The following is a 25,184-nucleotide window of genomic DNA, read 5'->3' as shown; positions in this document are numbered from 1 at the left end:
AAAAGAAAACCTACAGAGAAAAGAAAATTAACTTGATTGTCAAATTTGAAGCACTTACATATAGGCTCCCCATATCTATACTTCTACACCAATGATAATTACCTAGAGAAATTCTAGAGATATAATATGCATTTGAAGTCACATAATTAATGATTATGAGGGAAAAGCAGATACAGAGCAGTCAATCTAATGTTTGGGGGATGATTTTATTGAAGACTTAAGAAAAGGTTTCTATTCGTAAGAGCCAAGGTATATATTTCTGATTAAATGGTATATAAAATCATTGAAGAATAATGTCAATTAAAATATTAATACAAATCTCATTATTTAATTTTCACCATACAGAATATGAAATAAACATAATATATAAGAACATACATACATACCATTGATCCACCGAGCTTCTGGATCATGAAGCACAAAGTCTTTCCTGAAGAGGTCTTCTAAAGACAATCTGGTTTCTGATGAATTTGTGAGTTCATCTAAAATAAAATAGATTTTAGGTTAGGTACTTATCTCATGTTACTTTTAAAAACTAATGAATTATAATATTTGGACTATTTTGCTTCAAAAACATGTTAATAAGGTAACAATATAAAATGGCAATGCTAATGTTCTTTGGCTTTAGAAGTTTGTTCCATGACTTTATGTTGTGATATATAATACGAAAACAGTGAATTGTGCCTCAAAGGATACATTTTTCACTGTTTAACCATAATCCAGCCCACTATTTTCCAAAATAACATCAACATATTCTCTCTAATGATAAATTTACAGTTTTGTTGTAAATATCAAAGATGAAGAGGTAAGTGTTATAAACAAATATGATAAATAAATCTTCCCAAATTGAAAGGAAGTTCACCAAATAAACAGAATAAATGCCAAAATTCAACAGATAATTACCATCCAACAAATACTGAGTCTAGGAGTCAAATGCAAAAATTGCAAAAGTAATACAATGCCAGAATATGAATGAAAAGTATGCATTCATATTAGTCCCTGACACATAAACTAGGTGTACTTCCCTTTTAAATTCCAAAATCTATGAAACAGAAGAACACAATTTAAGCACCAACATTAAACACAGCAAGCAAGTTTTTAGATGAAAAAGTCTATAAACAAGTTAGGGATATTTTATTTTCTTTGTAAAACAATTGTTTATTTACTGTATAAAATCATCTTTGCGACCTTTCAGCTGTGACCTTAACTCTTATTGAAAATAAAGTATCAACAATATATGCTAACAACATTAGATATTGTTTTTTAAAGGCTCAGTACTTATTGCAGCAAGGTTTTGCTTCTTCCAGTAGAAAAGCTGGGGCAAATAATCAATAACTTTAAGTGGCAATTTCCTTCAACATGAGTCAAGCATGTATTTAACCCACAAAATAATTGCTCAGAAACAACTGAAAAATAGATAACAAGTGGAACTAGTGAGAATCATGTGATCCAAGCCTAGTACAAAATTATCTACAAAACAAAATGCTCCACTTGACTGTCTTATATGACAAAATTTAAAATTACCTTATTCATTCAACAAATATTAGGGCTCTTAATTTTCAAGGTGTTAAGTGAAGTAATGTAAGGTGCGGGAGACATATCTATTCCATGTCCCAAGGGCTTCACACAGAGCAAGAAAGAATATGATAGATGTCAGAATGAGGATATAGAGTACTGTATAAACAGAAAGAAAGGAAGGAAAATACCTTGCAAAAACAATCAGAAAAGACTTCAGCGAAAAACAAAATGAACAACTATCAACTATTGCTGGTGGGAATGAAAAATGGTACAGATACCATGCAAGACAGTTTGGTAGTTTCTTATAAAACTAAACATATAATCTAACAATTGTGTTCTATGGTATTTACCCAAATGAGTTGAAAACTTACAGCCACACAAAAATCTGCACATGGAGGTTGATGGTAACTTTATTCATAATCGCTAAAACTTGGAAGCAACTAAGATGTCCTTCAGTAGGTGAACAGATAAACTGTGGTCCAGATGTTGTGATATGCAGTGATAAAAAGAAATGAGCCATCAACCATGAAAATCATGGAAGAATCTTAAATTATTAAGTGAAAGAGGCCAATCTGAAGTCTGCATACTGTATGATTCCAACTACTTAACACACTGAAAAATGTAAACACTGAAGACTCTAAAAATATCACAGAAAACTAACCAAACTGATCACATCCTTGTCTAACTCAATGAAACTATGAGCCATAACATGTAGGGCCATCCAAGACTGATAGGTCATGGTAGAGAGTTCTGACAAAACATGGTCCACTAGAGAAGGGAATGGCAAAGGCAAACCACTTCAGCATTCTTGTCTTGAGAACACCATAAACAGTATGAAAAGTTATAATGCTGGATACATGTAATTATACATTTGTCCAAATTCATAGAATGTACAAAAAGAAGAGTGAACCCTAAAGTAAAATATGGACTTTGGCTGATAATGATACATCAATATAAGTCCATCAATTGTAGCAAACGTATCTTGGGTGGGATAATAACAATGCAGAAGGTTTTACCCAGGTGAAGGTAAAAGGGAAATTTCTATACCTTCTGTTTAATTTTTCCGTGAACATAAAATTTCTCTTGCAAATAAAAAGTATTCATTTTTATGTTAAAGTTAAATGACCTGGGCCTTCCAGGTTTCATTTCTGGATCTTTCCTTTGTGGAACTTCCCTGTAGCTCATATGATAAAGAATCTGTCTGCAATGCATGAGACCTGGGTTTGATCCCTGGGTCGGGAAAAATCCTCTGGAGAAGGGAATGGCAATCCACTCCAGTATTCTTGCCTGGAGGATCCCATGGACAAAGGAGCCTGGCAGGGTATAGTTCGTGGGGTCACAAAGAGTTAGACATGACTAAGCGACTCACACTACTTCCAGGTTTCAAAATACAGAGAAAGGGAATGGCATAGACAAATGAAGGAATGAGAACATTTTAGTGAAAAGGATGAGTGCTTTTTGTTTGACAAAGAAAAAGAGCCATGATTCTATAATTAATTTTCTGTCATAGGAGTTTGGGATTTTAACAAAATGAGCTAATTTTATTAGGATTTCAGAAAATGCATTTATTCAATGAGATATCTCAATAAGACCAATTTTGTTATAGATAAGTTTCACAATCCAATCCTTTCAATTTTTACATGATTATATTTCATCATCTCTATTTGATAGGCATTTATTTTGCTGATCCAAGGAAATTTATACAGCTAAGAGTGGAAGGTAGGATCTAACTTTCAATGGGAGGGTAGATTATTCTAACACAGTTATTAAAAATGATCCTTATCAACTGAATTGAAAAATTAACTATAATTTTATTCTTAGGTAAATTCCACATATTTTATTTATTGCATCTTTTAGGAAGATATAAAACAAACAAAAAACATCTTTAAAGCAATTACACCACACCATATAATTTTTATTTTCAAGTATTAATAGTTTTTCAAATACTATTTCTCAAACATGCATTCTTTCATATGAGCTTGAATCATATTAAAACCCACCAAAATAGAAATCTTACTAAAATAGCAAAACATATACACAGTGAGTTGAAAAACTCTAAACATTTTGTAATATAAAGGTTCTTCTTTCAGAACTACTTAGTTCACTCATATACACTAATTGTTTCATATTCTACTTTTCATATATATCCTTTACATTCCTATTGTATTTACTAGTAAGTATATATGTTTTGTGTGGGGCTTCCCTGATAGCTCAGTTGGTAAAGAATCTGCCTGCAATGCAGGAGACCCCGGTTGGATTCCTGGGTCAGGAAGATCTGCTGAAAAGGGATAGGCTACCCACTCCAGTATTCTTGGGTTTCCCTTGTGGCTCAGCTGGTAAAGAATCCATCTGCAACGCAGGAGACCTGGGTTCAATTCATGGGTTGGGAAGACCTCCTGGAGAAGGGAAAGGCTACCCACTTCAGTGTTCTGGCCTGGAGAATTCCATGGACTGTACAGTCTATGGGGTCACAAAGAGTCGGACAGGACTGAGCAACTTTCTCTCACATATATGTTTTGTTACTATGAACACACTATTTCCCATTCTCAATCTAAATAACTTTATATACACACAGAGTTAATCATTACATTATTTACCATATCACATTCACTTAAAAATGCCAATGGAAATGAAATCTTTTTTTTCTACTTATTTAATTATATCACCTGAAAATAAATTTTCCTTTTCATAAAGTTTAAATTTATACATATATGTATGTACATATATTACATACACATGGGTTTCCTTAGTGGCTCAGATGGTAAAAGAATCTGCCTGCAACGCCAGAGACCTGGGTTCAATCCCTGGGTCAGAAAGGTTCCTTGGAGGAGGGCTTGGCAACCCATTCCAGTGTTACTACTTGGAGAATCCCCATGGACAGAGGAGCCTGGTGAGCTACAGCCCACAAGGTGCAGAGTCAGACATGACTGAGTGACTAAGCACAGCACATACATACATACAGCACATACATATATAGGGGCTTCCTTGGTGGCTCAGATGGTAAAGTATCTGTAATGCAGGAGACCAGGGTTCAATTCTTGGTTCAGGAAGAGCCTTTGGAGAGAATGGCTACCCAGTCTCGTATTCCTACCTGGAGTATCCCATGGACAGAGGAATCTGGCAAGCTACAGTCCATGGGGGTGTCAAAGAGTTGGACAGAGTGACTAACACTTTCCACTTTCACATACATATACATATGTTTATATATATATACATACACTTATATGTAAAATATATACACACAGGCATATACAAAAGATATATAAAATTTTCAGATATTACAGATCACATGCAGTTGTAAGAAATACAAAAAGACAGATCCTTTATACCCTTCATCCAGTTTCCATCAATCACATATATCTGCATATTCAATAGCACAAAAAGAAAAGTGATGTCCTCCATCACCTTTATTCAGATTTCACCAGTTTTGCATGTATTCCTTTGTGTACATGTGTGTATATGTGGCTGTATTTGTTTCTATGTAGTTGTATCAAGTATGATGAGCATCAGTAAAGACAAAGAACAGTTCTGTCACCAGGATCTCCTGTGTTGTCCTTTTGTCACATAGCCTCTCTCTGAAACCTTTGGCAACCACTAATCTACTTTTTCATCTCTATAATTTTGCAATTTTAAGGGTATTGTGGAAACATGCATTATGTAAAATTTTGAGATTGGCCTTTTTCACTCAGCATAATTGTTTTGAAATCCACTTTAGTCGTTGAGTGTATCAGAACTCCATTTCTTTTTGCTGTTTACTGATATTCCAAGGCATGAACGTACCAGTTTGTTGAACTGTTCATCTGTTGAAGGAAATCTGGGTTATCATTTGTAGTCTGGGGCTACTATCAATAAAGTTGCTATGACCACTATTTATAGGTTTTTATGTGAACATAAATGTTCCTTTCCTTGGGATAAATGCCAAAATATGCAATTGTTGGGTCATATGGTACATATTTTTTTTGGTAAGAAAAAAGAATCTAGTTTTTCTGCATTCCTGCAAGGATTTTTTTTTTTTTTAATAAGCTATTCTGACATGCATATAATGAATGCCATTGTGGTTTTAACTTGCATTACTCTGACAGCTAATGAACATCCTTTAATGTGCTTATTTGTGATATTTATATCCTCTTCAGTGAAACGTCTGGTAATGTCATTTGCCCATTTTCTAATCGGATTGTTTTGTTTGTGGGATTGGTTAACTGTTGAGTTTAGAGAGTATTTATATTCTGATACAAATCATTTGTTGATATATCAACTCAAATTTCCTCAAACTCTCTCGCTTCTTTTCCTCCTCTTAAAAGGGACTTTTGCAGAGGAAAAGATTTTTTGTTTTTTCAGTTTTGATGAAGTCTAGTTTATCATTTTATAAATCACACTTTTGCTGGCAATACTTAGAATGTTTCAAGTAACATTGAAGATTTTATTTTATCCTGAAAGATTCATAGTTTTATATTCTACATATAACTCCCTGAATGATCTTGAGATATATTTTGTCTATCATATGAGGAATAATTAGAGATTCATACTTTATTTTTTTGGCATATTGCATACAACTAACTGTTCCAGCACCATTGATTAAAAGATGTTTATTTCATTTTAGTGAATCATTTTATTAGCTTCATTGTCAAAGCAATGTTGAATAATAATGATAAAAATAACAATCCTGTTGTTTTCTTCTATTATGGCAGCATCTTTAATATTTCATTATTTAATATATTTTCTAGGTTATTGGAAAGGAATCTCTATCATTCTTAAGTAATTTGTTTTTATTTCTATGACATTTAGAGTTTTTATTTGAAATTATGCTATGATACACTTACAGCCTATTATGTAAAAATATTTTCCTTTAATGTGTTGATATAAAAATTGCTTAAAAGAAATTTCCTTATTCCAACCACCATTATTTCTGTAACAAAATCCAACTGTTCATGGAAAATTATTATTACTTCTATACTGCTAGATTAATGTTAAATATTTATTTAAATGTTTATATTTTTTAATGAATTAAACTAATGATCTTTTTTTTATTTTTACTGTACTGATCATTAAACACTTTAATATTTTATTAAGGATTTTGAACTTCATTTATTTTGGTAATCTGAAATAGTTTAATAATTTTAATAGTAAGGATTTTTTAACTCCAATTGCCTCTGGAACTTATTATAAAATCAATTTATCAAAGTAATTCAAATTATTGTGATGAAATCTAAAATTTAAACAATACTCAAATATAACTTAAGGATTAATTTATTTGTCTTCATTCATTACTGAGTGAGCTCTGTACTTCATTTATTTTCTGTTTTTTCTATTCTTGGCTCATTTCTTTAAATTTTTCCTTAGCTGTGAGGTACTATCACTGAGGTCTCTTGAATTTTTCAGTCCTAGAATAGAGACTTCTTCCTTCAACACATAATGAATAATTAAGCTTCTGTTTTAATAAGCTTGGAGCCTGGCTTTTATCTCCTATCTCCTTTCATCTCCACATCTCATCATAGTCTTTTGGAGTCCCCATCCTTTGTAATCTATCATCTCTCTTCCAGATGCTCCCTCAAGTCTTATTGGATATTAGTAACCTCACCTGAGGAGAAACTTAAGCTCTGCAAAGTTAAAGATTTTGACAAAGGTCACGTGGTCAGTAAGAGGCAGGACTGAAATTGGGGCCTACATCTCTTTGACTTACTAAGCTACAATGACTCACAAAATAAGTTTTATTTCCTCATTATCTTTGTGTGAGTGCCTGCTAAGTTGCTTCAATCTTGTCTGACTCTTTGAGACCCTACTGGACTCTAGCTTGACAAGCTCCTCTGTCCATGGGATTCTACAATCAAGAATACTGGAGTGGGTTCCATGCTCTCTTCCAGGGGATCTTCCCTACCCAGAGATCAAACAAGCATCTCTTATGCCTCTTGCATTGGCAAGCAGGTTCTTTACCACTAGCACCACCTGGGAGGCCCCTTATTCACTTTAATATTGTGTTAATTAAATTTTTTAAATATACAATTTTATAGAGAGAACTTTGAGAATATCCTTACTTCTTTATAGCTAAAAGAACCTTTCTCCTAATTGAAATTCAACTGCTCTGTGTACCTCTCCAGACCTTATTAGCATCCTATTCTGTTCCAGCCTGCTCATGAAAGTGCCCATCTAGTTTTGCACATAGAGCAGTGTCAGAGCATTCACAAAAAAGTGGAGCTTTTGTTTGTTTCCTTCAGGAAACTGTCCATAATAGATCAGCTTGAAACTCCATGTTTACCCTCAGCTCACTGTTGCATGATATTTAGTACTAATATTAGTAGCATCACCTATTACATCTCATCAGCAAACACGTATAACTCAATTGCAACTTGATTACTAAGATAATTTATGTCGGAATCAACTTGAGAAACCTATTTGATACATTTTATTAATGTTCTCCCTATTTTAACTACACTGATGCACTCAAACAGAGAAGCCTGGCTTGCATTCATTCCATGGCTTGCACTCATTGCAATCACTCACATTAGACACTGAGAGGGTAGCTTAGAAGGAAATTGGTATTAGACTATAAATAATTTTAAGAGATGATCCCTCGTGCACAACTCCTTTCTTAGAAATCCTCAGAGGAAGAAATTATGATATCAGTATCTGTTTCCTAATATCAAAAAATATATATTAATTAAATTTAATATTCACCTCATAGACCTTGGGGTTTCCCTCATAGCTCAGTTGGTAAAAGAATCAGCCTGCAATGCAGGAGACCCCAGTTCGATTCCTGGGTTGAGAAGATCCCCTGGAGAAGGGAAAGGCTACCCACTCCAGTATTCTTGGGCTTCCCTTGTGGCTCAGCTGGTAAAGAATCTGCCTGTAATGCGGGAGACCTGGGTTTGAGCCTTGGGTTGGGAAGATCCCTTGGAGAAGAGAAAGGCTACCCACTCCAGCATTCTGGCCTGGAGAATTCCATGGACTAATCCATAGGGTTGCAAAGAGTCAGACACGACTGAGCAACTTTCACTTCTCTTCATAGACCTAATCCTCCATTAGTAAGGTAGTGGGCAACATATCTTATCTCTAGTTATTTTGTAACTAAATACACTTCTGCAATGTGTGTGTATATATATGAGTGTGGGTGCATATTAAAAGTCTTAAAATCTAATATATGTTGATAGTTGCAATTAAAATGTTAAATATTTGCTGACCAAATATTAATAGAATCCTATGATTATGATTATAATTATGAATAGGAGCACAAAGATCCAAAGAGATGCACAATATAACAATGGTCACAAGTATTTAACTAACTGGAAACAGTAATTACTTGTTAAATTGTTACAAGATATAGAATCTTAACTAAAACATTAATCTTTGGCAACAGAATAGGAAACAGAATTGACATTAAATAATTCACTCCATGTTCTTTTCTTTGTACCAGTCTGTCATTTATGATCATAGACTTCTATTGGCATTTCTGTGCTTTCTTCCAAAAATCCAATCTTGTTTTTAAATGGCTTTTTGAAATAAGTTAACTGTATAATCTTAGAAGAGAAAAGAAAGTTCTTCAGTACTAAGCTGAAGAAAAACTAATCTGTGACTTTCAGTACGTGTTTTCTCTACTGAAATTGTGTTAATTTTAATAGGTTTTCCCTTGATATTAGCGGTTCAGAAATATTTCTTTTAATGTAAATCTTAAATTTGAAATAATGTCATATTAAAACAGTAATAAAAAGAAAAGTCTAATCAGGTACTTATTCAGAATTCCTCTTTCTGCTCATGGCATTCTCTATTTTCTCTGGATGCCCAGTACACCACCACTTTTATTTCCCAATTCTACCTTTAAATCTCTTTTTATTAATTAAAGCTTATTATCATATCCCATCTCTAACATCACTAGAGCATCTTCTAGTGCATTTCCATTTTAAACACTATTGATTGTTTAAAGTTCATGGAAAGGGTAACACTCCCTTCCTTATATAACTAGTTGAAAATACTGAATGCAAATGATAGCGGTCACACCAAATTCCATATGTTTTCAAAATATTTGCTAATTGTGAATATCCTAGTCAGACTTAAAAGTTTTATTTTACTATTTAACAACTAAAGCGCTAATTCCCCTTTGATATTCCATCATTTTCCTATTCTGTTCTTTCACTAGGATGCTTAACTGTGACTCAGAATACTAAATATTGTCAAAATATATGTTATTTGAGACCTTGAAATATATATTTCAAATTCTTTTTAATATTTACTAATTTATCACCAAGAAAATGAACAAAGGATTATCATTTCCAGTTCAGTTCAGTCACTCAGTCGTGTCCAGCTCTTTGCGACCCCATGAATAGCAGCACCCCAGGCCTCCCAGTTCATCATCAACTCCCAGAGTTCACTCAAACTCAAGTCCATTGAGTTGATGATGCCATTCAGCCATCTCATTCTCTGTTGTCCCCTTTTCCTCCTGCCCCCAATACCTCCCAGCATCAGAGTCTTTTCCAATGAGTCAGCTCTTCACATTAGGTGGCCAAAGTATTGGAGTTTCAGCTTTAGCATCATTCCTTCCAAAGAACACCCAGGACCGATCTCCTTTAGAATGGACTGGTTGGATCTCCTTACAGTCCAAGGGACTCTCAAGAGTCTTCTCCAACACCACAGTTCAAATGCATCAATTTTTTGGCACTCAGCTTTCTTTATTGTCCAACTCTCACATTCATACATGACCACTGGAAAAACCATAGCCTTGACTAGACGGACCTTTGTTGGCAAAGTAATGTCTCTCCTTTTTAATATGCTATCTAGGTTGGTCATAACTTTCCTTCCAAGGTGTAAGAATCTTTTAATTTCATGGCTGCAGTCACCATCTGCAGTGACTTTGGAGCTGCAAAAAATAAAGTCTGACACTGTTTCCACTGTTTCCTCATCTATTTCCCATGAAGTGATGGGACCAGATGCCATGATCTTCATTTGCTGAATGTTGAGCTTTAAGCCAACTTTTTCACTCTCCTCTTTCACTTTTATCAAGAGGCTCTTTAGTTCCTCTTCACTTTCTGCCATAAAGGTGGTGTCATCTGCATATCTGAGGTTATTGATATTTCTCCTGGCAATCTTGATTCTAGCTTGTGCTTCCTCCAGCCCAGCATTTCTCATGATGTACTCTGCATATAAGTTAAATAAGCAGGGTGACATTACACAGCCTTGACATAGTCCTTTTCCTATTTGGAACCAGTCTGTTGTTCCATGTCCAGTTCTAACTGTTGCTTCCTGACCTGCACACAGATTTCTCAAGAGGCATGTCAGGTGGTCTGATATTCCCATCTCTTTTAGAATTTTCCACAGTTATTATGATCCACAGAATCAAAGGCTTTGGCATAGTCAATAAAGCAGAAATAGATGTTTTTCTGGAACTCTCTTGCTTTTTCAATGATCCAGCGGCTGTTGGCAATTTGATCTCTGGTTCCTCTGCCTTTTCTAAAACCAGCTTGAACATCTGGAAGTTCACGATTCACGTATTGCTGAAGCCTGGCTTTTAGAATTTTGAGCATTACTTTACTAGCATGTGAGATGAGTGCAATTGTGCGGTAGTTTGAACATTCTTTGGCATTGTCTTTCTTTGGGATTGGAATGAAAACTGACCTTTTCCAGTCCTGTGGCCACTGCTGAGGTTTCCAAATTTGCTGGCATATTGAGTTCAGCACTTTCACAGCATCATCTTTAGCTATATATACCATTTAGAATGTAAATTTGCGGAATAAAAGTATGTACCATTGAAACAGAAGAAAATTACAAGATATGTTCCGGTACAAGCTACATCTCCTTTGTTTTTTTATTACTAAATGAAGAGGTATATGGAAATCATTAGGCAAGGTAATCAGCTCATTTAACGTTAGCCACTGTCATTATTATTATTAAAATGCTAAAAGGTATATGTCAGTACAAAGCAAATTTGAATTTTGAAATTTCAAAGTCACAAAAAGAAAATGTTTCTCCTCCCTCTTGAGTTTTTGTCTCTTTCATAGTTTCCTTTAGCCCAAATATTACCAATATGTTTTTCTAAGTACCTACCAAAAGTACAGTATTGAGCTGTACCTTTTAGGTGAAAAATTTAGTGAAATGTAAAATTCACTTAAAAGTCTCTTTTTAATGAAAATTTATTTGAATTTGAATGAGTCAGCTCTTAGTTGCATCATGTGGGATCTTTGTGAATCATGTGGGTACCTTCCTTGTGGCTTAGTAATTGCAGAGTATGGACATAGTTGCTCTGCAGCAAATGGGATCTTAGTTCCCAGACCAGGGACTGAACTGATGTTCCCTACATTACAAGGCAGATTCTTAACCACTGAACCACCAGTGAAGTCCCAGAAGTCTCTTTTTGCAAAAGAGTATTTGGTTATTTTGAATCTGGATGGTCAAAATTATGGATCACAAATAAATTGCATTATCAGTCATGTCAATGAAGGAAACTTGAAGCAGCTTGTCACTTAGTATTCTGGACACCTATTCATCCATTTGAACAAAAGAACAAAGGGAATTAGTGCAGTGCAAGCCATCTGTTTTATAGTCCCAGATAATTACCTTTGTTCCTCTTGGTATGCCATGAGTTTCCTTTATCTCTTTCTTTTGCCTTTCCCTACTCTAATATTGTGTTGTGGCACTAGCAAAGTTTCTTGAATAAAGAGGCCAGTCAATCCATTATCCTCATCAATTCTATCATCTAGAACCACTTTTAACTCAGACGAACCCCGTTTCTTATAAAGTCTAATTATATATCCTCTTCAAATAGAATTTACTTCCTAAATCAGATTATCTTTCAATGAATTGTCTTTCTTTCTTAAGTATCACATATTTCCAGCATGTAGCTTTCATGTAAAAAAGCCATATTTTAATTATAAAAAGTCATTTAAAAATTCAACTATGTGGAAAGTTACTAAATTGTAACTAACACTGGGTCTATACTGAATAGAATGAAGAGGACAGCTGGCAAGGAAGGTATTAAATATTTACTTAGCTGTCACTCCCAATTCTGCCCCTTTTCACCACCCATGGGGAGAAGTTACAGGAAATTTATGTTGAATACAAAATATCAAAAAATGGATTACAAGATATTCGCCTCCTATGATCAATTCATCTTCTCAAAGTCTCCCAATACACAGTTTTGAACTTATGCTCCCACTTTCTATACTCAAATAGGGACAAGAATTAATGCTGAAATAACAGTAATCAGAGCTAAGCGGTTATATTCTAATCCTAGTTAAACCCTTAGTATATGTGCCCTTGGCTAGATCACTCCATCTATTCAGGCAGAAGTTTCTTCATTTGTGAAGAGAAAGAGTTGGACTAAATTACACTATGGATAGTTGTGTTCTAGAGACTCTAACAAACTCTTTTAGGGCAGAGAAAGGACAAGGTTGGATGAGGATTACATGGTTAAAACATAACTAGAATATCTGTGCTGTCAACATATTTGGTTTCTTCATAATTTAATTGAACATACCAAACGCACAAGTGTGTGTGCACACACATGCACACACACACATGCACTCACACATACATACACACTGTGGCAAAGAAAGTAGCTTGCATCTCTAAGATGCCCTGCTGCTGCTGCTGCTGCTAAGTCGCTACAGTCGTGGCTGACTCTGTGTGACCCCATAGATGGCAGCCCACCAGGCTCCCCCGTCCCTGGGGTTCTCCAGGCAAGAACATTGGAGTGGGTTGCCATTTCCTTCTCCAATGCATGAAAGTGAAAAGTGAAAGTGAAGTCGCTCAGTCGTGTCCGACTCCTAGCGACCCTATGGACTGCAGCCTACCAGGCTCCACCATCCATGGGATTTTCCAGGCAGGAGTACTGGAGTGGGGTGCCATTGCCTTCTCCCTAAGATGCCCTATGTTCTGTTATATTTTGTACTAATTCTCCTTATTTTCAGCAGAGACTGTAAGTGTTCATCAAATAAGGTGTGGCTTTTAGGTTCTGAAGGATTTATTAAATTCCACCTCAAACTTATCATCTCTTGAATAAATAAATCAAGAACTTTAGGATTTACTCATAGGTTTAATTAGTCAAATTAGTCAATTATGGAAAGTGCTAATCATTCTCCAACCTCTTTTTGAGACTTTTCCCAAATTAAATCTCCTGAATTTGAGTAGGAAACCTAAATATGAAAAATTTACTTGCATAAAGGCCTTTCACATAGTGAGAAATAAAGGCAAATTACAGACTGATACATATATACACATAACACACACCTCACACATACTTATACACAAACATGTATGTACACACACACAAACATTAGAATGAAGTCTTCTTTTTACCCTAGAGTGACATGGCACTACTTTGGGCCTTTGAGCTCTTATATAACCAAGTTTAAGTTGCTTCTTCAAGAATACTTTGTTCAGTGGTATCACCATCAGCAAATTTTTGTTCCAGATCTACATGGCTCTACAGGAGAAGTTAGCAGTACTTAATCCATGGACAACTAGTGGACAGCAGTCCCAAAAGTCAAAACTACATTCATAATACTAAGATACATCTTTCTTTTACATTGGGTTGAACATGCCTGGAGCAAAACCAAACTACAGGTATCTCATTGAGAGTCAACACTATGGCATCAAACTATACTGTCATCATCCTGTTCTTTATACAAATACTCAAAAAAATGCTTTAAAAACTCTATTCCAATGAAGAATTTCCTAAATACAGTTCTAAAAATTATTCATTGTATTCAGTCTCAACACTTGAGATCCTTTTAATATTTGTGTGGTGAAAATGGAGTTATATCCCCTACCCTTGCCCCCTCAAAACACATCCACTGCCTAACAACATGACAGTTGTTCCAAAGAAATGCATGTGGGCAGTTGCTTGAGTTATGAACTGAAGTGTTGTTCCTTTTTGTTTTTTCTTTTTTCCGTAGAACATCATTTCTAGTGGGAAGAATGAAAACAAATTTTAATTATTTAGATTTAATATCAGGCAAATGTTTTCTTCAAAATAAACAAAATGAGTCTCTCACTTAAAAAACACAACTGTTTGTATTTGCCACAAACTATAAAATTCAAGCTTTCAAGTAAAACTTGTCTTCTCCACCTTGAATTTGACCACTTCCCAATACTCCTTCAGTGAGAATTTTCCAGTTGTACTATCAGTGATATTCACTGTTTTTTTTAACACTATGCAATAAACTCTACCAACATTTGGAAGGTCTGTATAACTCAGTGAACTAACATTTTTCAAGTGACCGATACATAACGGTAGAGAACCATGCATAGGACAAAGATCCTTTTGAGGTGCTAGATGGACCAATGGATTTTAAAAGAGTACTGACATTTTGTTGATATGGCTTCACGTTTCACACTGTAACTAACCATTGAGAATTTATCACTTAGTTTTTTAGAATCTACCACGTTTTCAAGAAGTATCAAGGAAAGGAATCTACAATTATGTGAAAAAGCTATTAAAAAAATTTCTCAGGTTCTAACTAAATATCTTCATGAGGCCAGAAGTCGTTCATATACTTCAATTAAAGCAACTTATTGCAAAAGAATTGACAAAAGAGTACATAGGAGAATCCTCAGATTTCTATTGAGCCAGATATGAAATATTTACAAACACATAAAATAATGACATTCTTCTCACCAATGTTTGAAAATATAACTATTTTTCATTACATATTATGTATATTTACATGTAATAGCCTTATTTTGCCATTTAAAATAAATTAACATTTCATAAAAATTCTGATAAATTATTTTTAAATTTCTAATTCAGATAATATATATAGGTATAATTCAGATGCCTAAAAGAATTTTTGTGTACTAAGCTCTCCTATGTGTACTTTTTTGTGTATTTTATTAAGTTTATTTTATCATCATTTCAAACTGCTAAGGTTATGACTCAATGAAGACCTGACTAATTAGAAATTCACTGCAGATGGTGACTGCAGACATGAAATTAAAAGATACTCGCTCTTTGAAAGAAAAGCTATGGCAAACCTCGACAGCATACTAAAAAGCAAAGACATTACTTTGCCAACAAAGATCCATATAGTCAAAGCTATGGTTTTTCCACTAGTCATGTATGGATATAAGAGTTGTACCATAAAGAAGGCTGAGCACTGAAGAATTGATGCTTTTTAAGTATGGTGTTGGAGAAGACTCTTGAGAGTCCCTTGGACAGCAAGGAGATGAAACCAGTCAATCCTAAAGGAAATCAATCCTGAATATTCACTGGAAGGACTGATGCTGAAGCTGAAGCTCCAATATTTTGGCCACATGATGTGAAGACCTAACTCAGAAAAGTCCCTGATGCTGGAAAAGATTGAAGGAAGGAGGAGAAGGAGACAACAGAGGATGAGATGGTTGGATGGCATCACTGACTCAATGGACATGAGTCTGAGCAAGCTCCAGGAGATGGTGAAGGATAGGAAAGTCTAGTGTGCTGCAGTCCATGGGGTCACAAAGAGTCACACATGACTAAGTGACTAAAAAACAACAAGATTATAGTATTATCCTAGGTCTCTACAGATACAGAGCTTCTTGATCTGGTAACAACATCAGATTTAATTATTATACTATATTATATTATTATTTATTATGTTCAGCATCAAGAACTTCTCTGAACTATTTCTCTGATATTCTATAATTTTTAATACAAGAGTGAATAGGTGCATTATTTGTCACTACTCAATATTTACTGGAAACTAAATATTGTATTGGTAGTATACTGATAGTGTAAACTATTTGTACTGATAGTATAAACTATTATGCATCATAAAATAAGTGGAGGAAACAGTACAAATAGTAAAGATATAAAACCTATGCTTGATGGTTTCAAATATAACAAGGAATTTGGTTGATCCAAAATGACAGAGGCTAGTTGCATATAAGTTGTATAAGTAAAATTTGTTATTAGAGTGATCAATGCACATGAAGAAGTAGGCTGCTCAAAAACACAATTTCCCTGCCATAACATTAAAAAAAAAAAATCTAAGCAAAGCTATCAAAATAAACTTTGTCAATAGTCTAGAAAACAGTCAAATGTTTATAAAAGTCAAGGAAACCCTGAATCAATAAAAATAACATAAAAGTTTGTAGAATATTTATTGGCCATTACCCCCATCCCCTCATGGTCTTGTGGCAATCTTTGAGTCAAGTGCCTGCATTTGAAGTATGGTTCTGATTCTAGAAGGAGAAAAGTAGTTCTTATTCCCAAAGAATTGTGCTTGCCTGCTCTAAACTGTCTTAACTAATACAAGCACTCATTTTTGTTATATCTGATTCAGAACATTCAGGGCAGCAAAGTGAATATTCCTCAAAAATGTCTTTAAGCAAATGAACAGGCTATAGCTACATGGGGAAAAAGAAACAGTTAAGATATAACACAGAGAACCAAAAGCTGGGAGGGAAAGTTGGAAAACTACTTTTTCTGTAGAATTATGAATTCAAAACATCTGCATATATTGGAGCATTTGGAAATCCATATGAATGCTCTAAAAAGATCTGAAAAGACCCTAAGTTTTCACCTCTGGCTAAATTCTAGGCTCAGTACAAGCATGAAGTGAAGGCTAAAGTAAAAATGCAGATGATCTCAAAAAGTATCCCAGCACAGGACTAATTTGAAAAGAATGAGAGTGCATTTTTGTCCCCTCTTTAAAAAAAAAAAAAAAATTTTCTTTCTTTTTCCCCCTGCCTGCCCAAACTTCGTGATTCCTAACATTCAGTGAAATATTTGAAAAAAATTAACTGTATATAAACTAAAGGAATAGAGACTTCAGAGACTGTTCATTACAATGAATACTGACTTCCCCAATATGATACATCAATATCAGTAAAATAATCAGTATATCAGCATCATCAATCTCTTGATCTATTAATCTATATATCACTACATCCAACTACACCAGGATACATTCTTTTCAAATACATGGAATATTCTTCAGAATAGACCATATGTTTGATCACCAAACAAGCTTCAACAAACTTAAAAATATTGTAATTATTCAAAATATGTTTTGAAAATGAGATAGAGTAAAAGTAAAAATCAATAGCATAAAGGAAACTGGAAAAATCACTTGTATGAGGATATTAAGCAAGACACTTTTAACAAGCAGTATTTCAGAGAAGAAATCACAAGGGAAATTAGGAAATACTTTGGGACAATGAAAATGAAAATACATTTCACAACAGTGAAGTATTACTAAAAGAGATAAACAACTCCATTAAAAAAGAAAGATCTCAAATCAATAACCTAATTTTGCATGTAAAGAAGTAGATAAAGAACAGCAAATTAACTAGAGTCTAGTAGAAGACAGTAATAAAATATTAGAGTGATTATAAATGAAATTAGAGAATAAAAAATCAATAGAAAGAATCAATAAAAGCAAAAGTTTGTTCTTTGAAAAGAACAAAATTGATCAAACTCTACTTAGGTTGACTAAGATATAAAAGAAGGAAGACGCAAGTAATAAGTCACTTATGAAACTTGGAGCATTACTAAAATCTTATAGAATTTAAAAGGATAATGAGAAAGTACTTTGATCAATTGTGTGTTAACAAATTAAACAACTTATACAAAATGGACACATTTCTAAAAACACCCAAACTACCAAACTGACTCAAGAAGAAATAAGAAATCTGAACAGAGCAGTTTCTAATAAAAGGACTGAATTCATAGCCAAAAACAACCCAACATGAAAAATCCAGGAACAGATGGCTTTATTTGTAAATTCTACCAAATATTTAAGAAAGAATTAGCTCCAATTATTCTCAAACTCTTCCAAAAGATAAAAAAGGAAGGAAAACTTAATAACTTATACTGTAAGGTTAGAAATATCCTGATCCTAAGCCAAAAAGAACACATGAAAAAAAATTAACATTCCCTAAGAAAATAGATGCAAAAACCTTCAATGAAATATGAGTATCAGATGGCAGAATTGTTTTTTTAATTGCCAACCATACTCTTTAGCATATCAAGAGGATTATGAAGTATTAACAAAGAGAATTATTTCAAAATGTAAGGTAACCTGATCAAAAAAAAAAGCAACCAATGTGTTACATTAATAGAAAAAAAGGAGGAAAATTGCATTATCATCTCAATTGATGATAAAAAGCATTTGAAAAAATTCATTATTTTTTCTTTTAAAAATGTTTCAAAAACTGGGAATGGAAGGAAACTTCAACAGGAAATAAGGTCTTTATGAAAAACTGACAGCTAAAGTAGTAGTCAATGTTGAAAGCTTTCCCTCATGATCAGGAACAAGAAAATGATTGCCAATGTCACCACTGCTATTCAAAATTGTACTGGAAATTCTAACCAGAATTCTAACCTGGCAGGAAGAAGAAATAAAGGACAGCTAAATTGGAAATGAAGACACAAAACTATGTCTATTCATAAATGTCATTATATTTGACACAATATCTGTCACAAAAATGACACAAATATCTCTCCACTATATATATAGAAAACCCAAATAATATACAACAAACTTCTATAGTTAATGAATAAATCTGTGTTTACCAACACTCAAAATTCAGTTGTATATCTCTATGCCAGCAATAAGAAGTCAATTATACTTAAAATCACATGCAAAAAAATAAAATACATAGGAATAAATTTAACCAAGGATGTAAAAAATTTACATTTAAAACTATAAAACACTGATGAAAGAAGTTATAGATATAAATAAATGAAAAGACAACTGTTTTTAATAATTGCAAGAATATTTCTAAGTTGGCAATATTACCCAAAGTGATCCACAGATTCAATTAAATCAACATCAGAATCACAACTGCCTTTGTTGTTGTTGTTGTAGTAAAAATGGAAAAGACAATTCTCAGATTCATATGGAATTGTAAAAGGCTCCAAATAGGGAAAAAAATAAAAGAGAAAACAAAGTTGGAACACTCATATCTTCTAATTTCAAGTTATTTTAACACTAAGTACTCAAAACCATGATGATACTGGTTAAGGTTAGAAACAGACCAATTGATTAAAATTGCAAATCCTTAAATAAACCAATATAATCAACGAGAGTGAATGATAATCAACAAGGATGAAAAAAAAATTCAGTGGGTAAAGAAACAACAAATGTTTCTAGGTGAAATGTATGTTCACATATAAAAAATAAAATTGTACCCTACCTCACACCATATACAAAAATTAATTCAAAATCAATCAATGCTCTAATTATAGACATGAAAACCAGAAACCTCAAAACAAACAAACAAACAAACAAACAGGTAAATCTTTATGGCTCTGTATTAGTAATGGATTTTTAGGTATGATACCAAAATCATGAGTAAAAAAGAAAAATAAAGTGAACTGCATAAAAATTTAGAAACTTTGTGCATCAAAGGACACTGTCACAAAAGTAAAGATAACCTACAGAAGAAAATATTTGCAAATTATATATCTAGTTAGATATTAGTATCTAGAATATGTAACTACAACTCATCAACAAATCACAAAAAGTGATGAAAACGTGTTCAAAAGATTTGAATAGGTAGTTCTTGAAAGAAGATATACAAATGGCCAATAAGTATATGAGAAGATGCTCAACATCACTAATCATTCAGCAAATTCAAATTAAAACCACATGAGATGCGACTTCAGAGCTCTTGGATGATGATCACATAATAAATGGAAAATATCAAGTGTTAGTGAGTATGTGGAGAAACTAGAACATATGTATATTGTTGTTGGAAATGTAGATGGTTTGGTTGCTGTGGGAAATAATCTGGTAGTTTCTCAAAAAGTTAAATATGAATGAATTAACATATAATCTCACAATTGTATTCCTGGATGCATACCCATCAAATTATTGAAATGAAAAAAATTGAAAAAAAAAAAAAAATCCATGTAAGCACATGGTCATTCCCAAGAGCCAAATGATGAAAACATCCCAAATTTCCATCTGTGGATGGATGAATGGATGTAACAATGTGGATGGACTTCTAAAATATTATGTTAAATGAAAGAACTCAAACTAAAATGGACATATATAGTTTGATCCCATTTACATGAACTATTTAGAACAAGTAAACTGATAGAAACTGCTAGACCAGTGATCGTCAGGATCTGGACAATTGGAAAATGAAGAGTAACTTATTAGTGGGCACTGGGCTTTCTTTTGGGTGATAACATATTTTGGAATAGACTTGGTGATTACATACATTGTCAATATACTAAATGCCATTAAACTGTTAACTTGAAAGTGGATAATATTATGGTATATGGAATAACTCATATGGAAAAGTAAAATTGTTGGCCTTCTTTGCTAATACTGTAAAATTGCTGATCAGTGCAGTTCAGTTTAGTACTCAGTCGTGTCTGACTCTTTGCAACCCCATGGGCTACAGCACGCCAGGCCTCCCTAAAGGCTGATTTCCTTTAGCATGGACTGCTTGGATCTCCTTTCAGTCCAAGGTATTCTCTAGAGTCTTCTCCAAAGCTACAGTTCAAAAGCATCAATTCACCAGCCTTCAGCTTTCTTTATACTCCAAATCTCACATCCATACATGACTACCGGAAAAACCATAGCATTGACTAGATGGACCTTTGCTGGCAAAGTAACACCTCTGCTTTTTAATATGTTGTCGCAAATCAGTCAGTTCAGTCACTCATTCATGTCCGACTCTTTGCGACCCCGTGAATCACAGCACACCAGGCCTCCCTTCCATCACCAACTCCCAGAGTTTACCCAAACTCATGTGCATCAAGTCGGTGATGCCATTCAACCATCTCATCCTCCATCATCCCCTTCTCCTCCTGCCTAAAGTCTTTCCCAACATCAGGAGCTTTTCAAATGAGTCAGATCTTCGCATGAGATGGCCAAAATATTGGAGTTTCAGCTTCAACATCAGTCCTTCCAATGAAAACCCAGGACTAATTTCCTTTAGGATGGACTGGTTGGATCTCCTTGCAGTCCAAAGGACTCCCAAGAGTCTTCTTCAACACAACAGTTCAAAAGCATTAATTCTTCGGCGCTCAGATTTCTTTATAGATCAACTCTCACATCCATACATGACTAATGGAAAAACCATAGCCTTGACTAGGTGGACCTTTGTAGACAAAGTAATGTCTCTGCTTTTTAATATGCCGTCTAGGTTGGTGATAACTTTCTTTCCAAAGAGTAAGCATCTTTTAATTTCATGGATGCAATAACCATCTGCAGTGATTTTGAAGCCCTACAAAAAAAAGTCAGCCACTGTCTCCACTGTTTCCCCATCTATTTCCCATGAAGTGATGGAACCAGATGCCATGATCTTCATTTGCTGAATGTTGAGCTTTAAGCCAACTTTTTCAATCTTCTCTTTCACTTTTATCAAGAGGCTCTTTAGTTCTTCTTCACTTTCTGCCATAAGGGTGGTGTCATCTGCATATCTGAGGTTATTGATATTTCTCTCAGCAATCTTCAATCCAGCTTGTGCTTCATCCAGCCCCGCAGTTCTCATGATGTACCCTGCATATAAGTTAAATAAGCAGGGTGACAATATACAGCCTTGACGTACTCCTTTTCCTATTTGGAACCAGTCTGTTTTTCCATGTCCAGTTCTAACTGTTGCTTCCTGACCTGCATATAGGTTTCTCAACAGGCAGGTCAGGTGGTCTGGTATTCCCATCTCTTGAAGAATTTTCTACAGTTTATTGTGATCCACACAATCAAAGGCTTTGGCATAGTCAATAAGGCAGAAATAGATGTTTTTCTGGAACTCTCTTGCTTTTTTGATGATTCAACGGATGTTGGCAATTTGATCTCTGGTTCCTTTGTCTTTTCTAAAACCAGCTTGAACATCTGGAAGTTCATGGTTCACATATTGCTGAAGCCTGGCTTTTAGAATTTTGAGCATTACTTTACTAGAGTGTAAGATGAGTGCAATTTTGTGGTGGCTTGAGCATTCTTTGGCATTGCCTTTCTTTGGGATTGGAATGAAAACTGACCTTTTCCAGTCCTGTGGCCACTGCTGAGTTTTCCAAATTTGCTGGCATATTGAGTGCAGCACTTTCACAGCATCATCTTTTAGGATTTGAAATAGCTCAACTGTTATTCTATCACCTCCACTAGCTTTGTTCATAGAGATGCTTCCTAAGACCCAATGACTTCACATTCCAGGATGTTTGGCTGTAGGTGAGTGATCACACCATCAAGATTATCTGGGTCATGAAGATTTTTTTTGTATAGTTCTTCTGTGCATCCTTGCCACCTCTTCTTAATATCTTCTGCTTCTGTTAGGTCCATACCATTTCTGTCCTTTATTGAGTCCATCTTTGCATGAAATGTTCCCTTGGTATCTCTAATTTTCTTGAAGAGATCTCTAGTCTTTCCTATTCTATTTTTTTTCCTCTATTTGTTTGCATTGATCACTAAGGAAGGCTTTCTTATCTCTCCTTATTATTCTTTGGAATTCTGCATTCAAATGGGTATATCTTTCCATTAGGATGGTCCTAATTTTCTTTCCAAGGAGTAAGCGTCTGATGATATCCCAGAAGAAGCAAAGTAGGCTGTGAGTCTAGGATCAGAGATCTACACTCCATGAAAAAGTCAAACTATTATGCTCACTTATACAGCAAAGTTTTCCATTTAAGTAAGAATGTTTCCCAAGTCTAGTTTCACTGATTCCACTTTTTCTAGAAAGGTTTCTTAGCTGGAACTTAGATTCGTTTGAGCAATCTTAGACCAGGAATAAGAGTGTGAAAAAAATAAGCCAAAACAACGAACAAACACTGAAATTTTTCCAGCCAAAATTTCATTTTCCAGAGCGAAGGCAGAGAGTACGATATTATTTAGTTTAAAACACTATTTAACTTAAAGGCTTTTTTTTTTTTTTTTTTTTTTTTTAACAGATACTGTATCGTCTCATACCCAATAAATGAACTCTGGAACAAAATGGCTTCAGTTACAGTTCAAAACCAAAGGACTGGATGCTGAAGTCCCTGGTAAATAACTGCATATTAAAATATCCCCTTTTACAAATACAGGGGGAAGATTTATGTTAATTTTTTCCAGGAGGAGGGGCAACTGGATGCAACTCCTTCTCATAAGGAAATTGCTTCATAAGCACTATTTTGATCCCTCATTTTCAGAGGTCAGGCTATTATACCCCTAAAGTAAATATTTCTATTAGAAGCAAGTAAATAAAAATATGACAACATAGTTAAAGTTATACAGTGACATGTAAATATTTTTTATACAATGCAGTTTAGGAAAGAAAAGGTTCACTTATATTTTATCATGTCTATTTTAGATTTCAGAAAAAAATTAACAGCTGAAAGAGAATATACATGTGTATTTTTTAATCAACCACTTGTTAATTTTCCCTACCTAGTTTTGGTCCCACTTTCAGCTTAATTCTTTCTTTGCTTTGTATTCCCTTATAGAAATACACAGAATTAATTAAATTATTAAAGATAATGAAGGTTCAGAATAAAGCATAGTTCATTTCTCTATTTTTTTCTGATATATTCCTTGCCCATACAGTCCATAGATACAGTATAGACTTTAACTTTTATTTCAAGTTTAAGACAAGTGCTAGAGCCAAAAAGACCTGGAGTAGCAACCTGACTTCCCCACATTCTAATTGTGTGACAGCCAATTTACTGTAACTTGCAAGACTCAGTCAAATAATGTAGAATAGATAAATTAATAGTATCTATTTCATGTTAGTGGTATGAGCATAAATAATTAGTACATTAAAAGTACTTAAGAAAGCCCCTGGTGGGGGAGTGGTCCTAAGATGGCAGAGGAATAGGACAGGGAGACCACTTTCTCCCCCACAAATTCATCGAAAGATCATTTGAACGCCAAGCAAATACCACAAAATAACTTCTGAACACTGGTAGAGGACACCAGGCACCAAGAAAGGCAGTCCATTGTCTTCGAAAGGAGGTAGGACAAAATTAAAAAGATAAAAAGAGAGACAAAAGAGTTGGAGATGGAGACCCGTCCTGGGGAGAGAGTCATACAAGAGAAGAAGTTTCCAAACACCAGGAAACCCTCTCACCGGCGGGTCTGTAGGGAGTTTTGGAATCTCAGAGGGCAATATACCTGGGAGGAAAAAATAAATAGATAAAACCACAGATTACACATCTAACAGCAACTCCCAGCAGGGAAGTAGCCCAGATATTCACACTGGCCACCAGCAAGCAGGGCCTGAACAGGGAGGCATGGGCTGCATTGCTTAGAGTAAGGACTGGGCCTGAATGCCCTGAGGGCAATCTGAGGGAGCTAACATGAGATAGCAACCCAAACTGTGAGATAGCCAGAGAGAGAGAGTGAGAAAAAAGAGAGAGAGAGAGAGAGAGAGAGAGAACTTTCCCCTGAAAAGCTCTAACCTAAGGCACTGCTGGCCCGCTCACAGAACGAAGGCCTGAGCAAATACCAGAGGAGAGCTAGCCAGCAGCAGACCGGCCCATCCCCCGCCAGAGGCAGGGAGGCAGGGAGGCAGGAGGGCGACAGTCAGAGCCAGAAGGTGAGGGGCAACCTCGATCCCAGAGACTGGATCCTCTACCAAACTGCATGCAGGCTCCCAGTTGCAAATCAAGTCTTCCTGGGATCCTAGACAGTTGATATCCACCAGGAGGGTCGCAGCCATACATACGCTCCCCACAGGAGATACACAGCACAGTTGAGACAGCGCTGCCACTGTGTACCCAGGAAACCAAGCAGCTGGAAGGAGGGAGGTGATAAGATACACGCCCACCTAGG

The 25,184-nt window shown here is 34.8% G+C and overlaps 1 protein-coding gene across 1 annotated transcript in view; it reads right to left on the bottom strand.

Moving 5' to 3' along the window:
• The window catches only part of DPP10 (dipeptidyl peptidase like 10), a 760,992-nt gene that overhangs the window by 533,115 nt on the left and 202,693 nt on the right, over window positions 1-25,184 (bottom strand). The window contains exon 3 of the mRNA XM_052656314.1: window positions 387-482. Within this exon, the coding sequence (XP_052512274.1) occupies window positions 387-482 (96 nt within the window). The remainder of the gene's footprint in view (window positions 1-386; window positions 483-25,184) is intronic.

Source organism: Budorcas taxicolor, chromosome 2, assembly GCF_023091745.1.
Source record: "Budorcas taxicolor isolate Tak-1 chromosome 2, Takin1.1, whole genome shotgun sequence".
Lineage (NCBI taxonomy): Eukaryota > Metazoa > Chordata > Mammalia > Artiodactyla > Bovidae > Budorcas > Budorcas taxicolor.
This window is presented reverse-complemented; position numbering and strand designations above follow the sequence as displayed.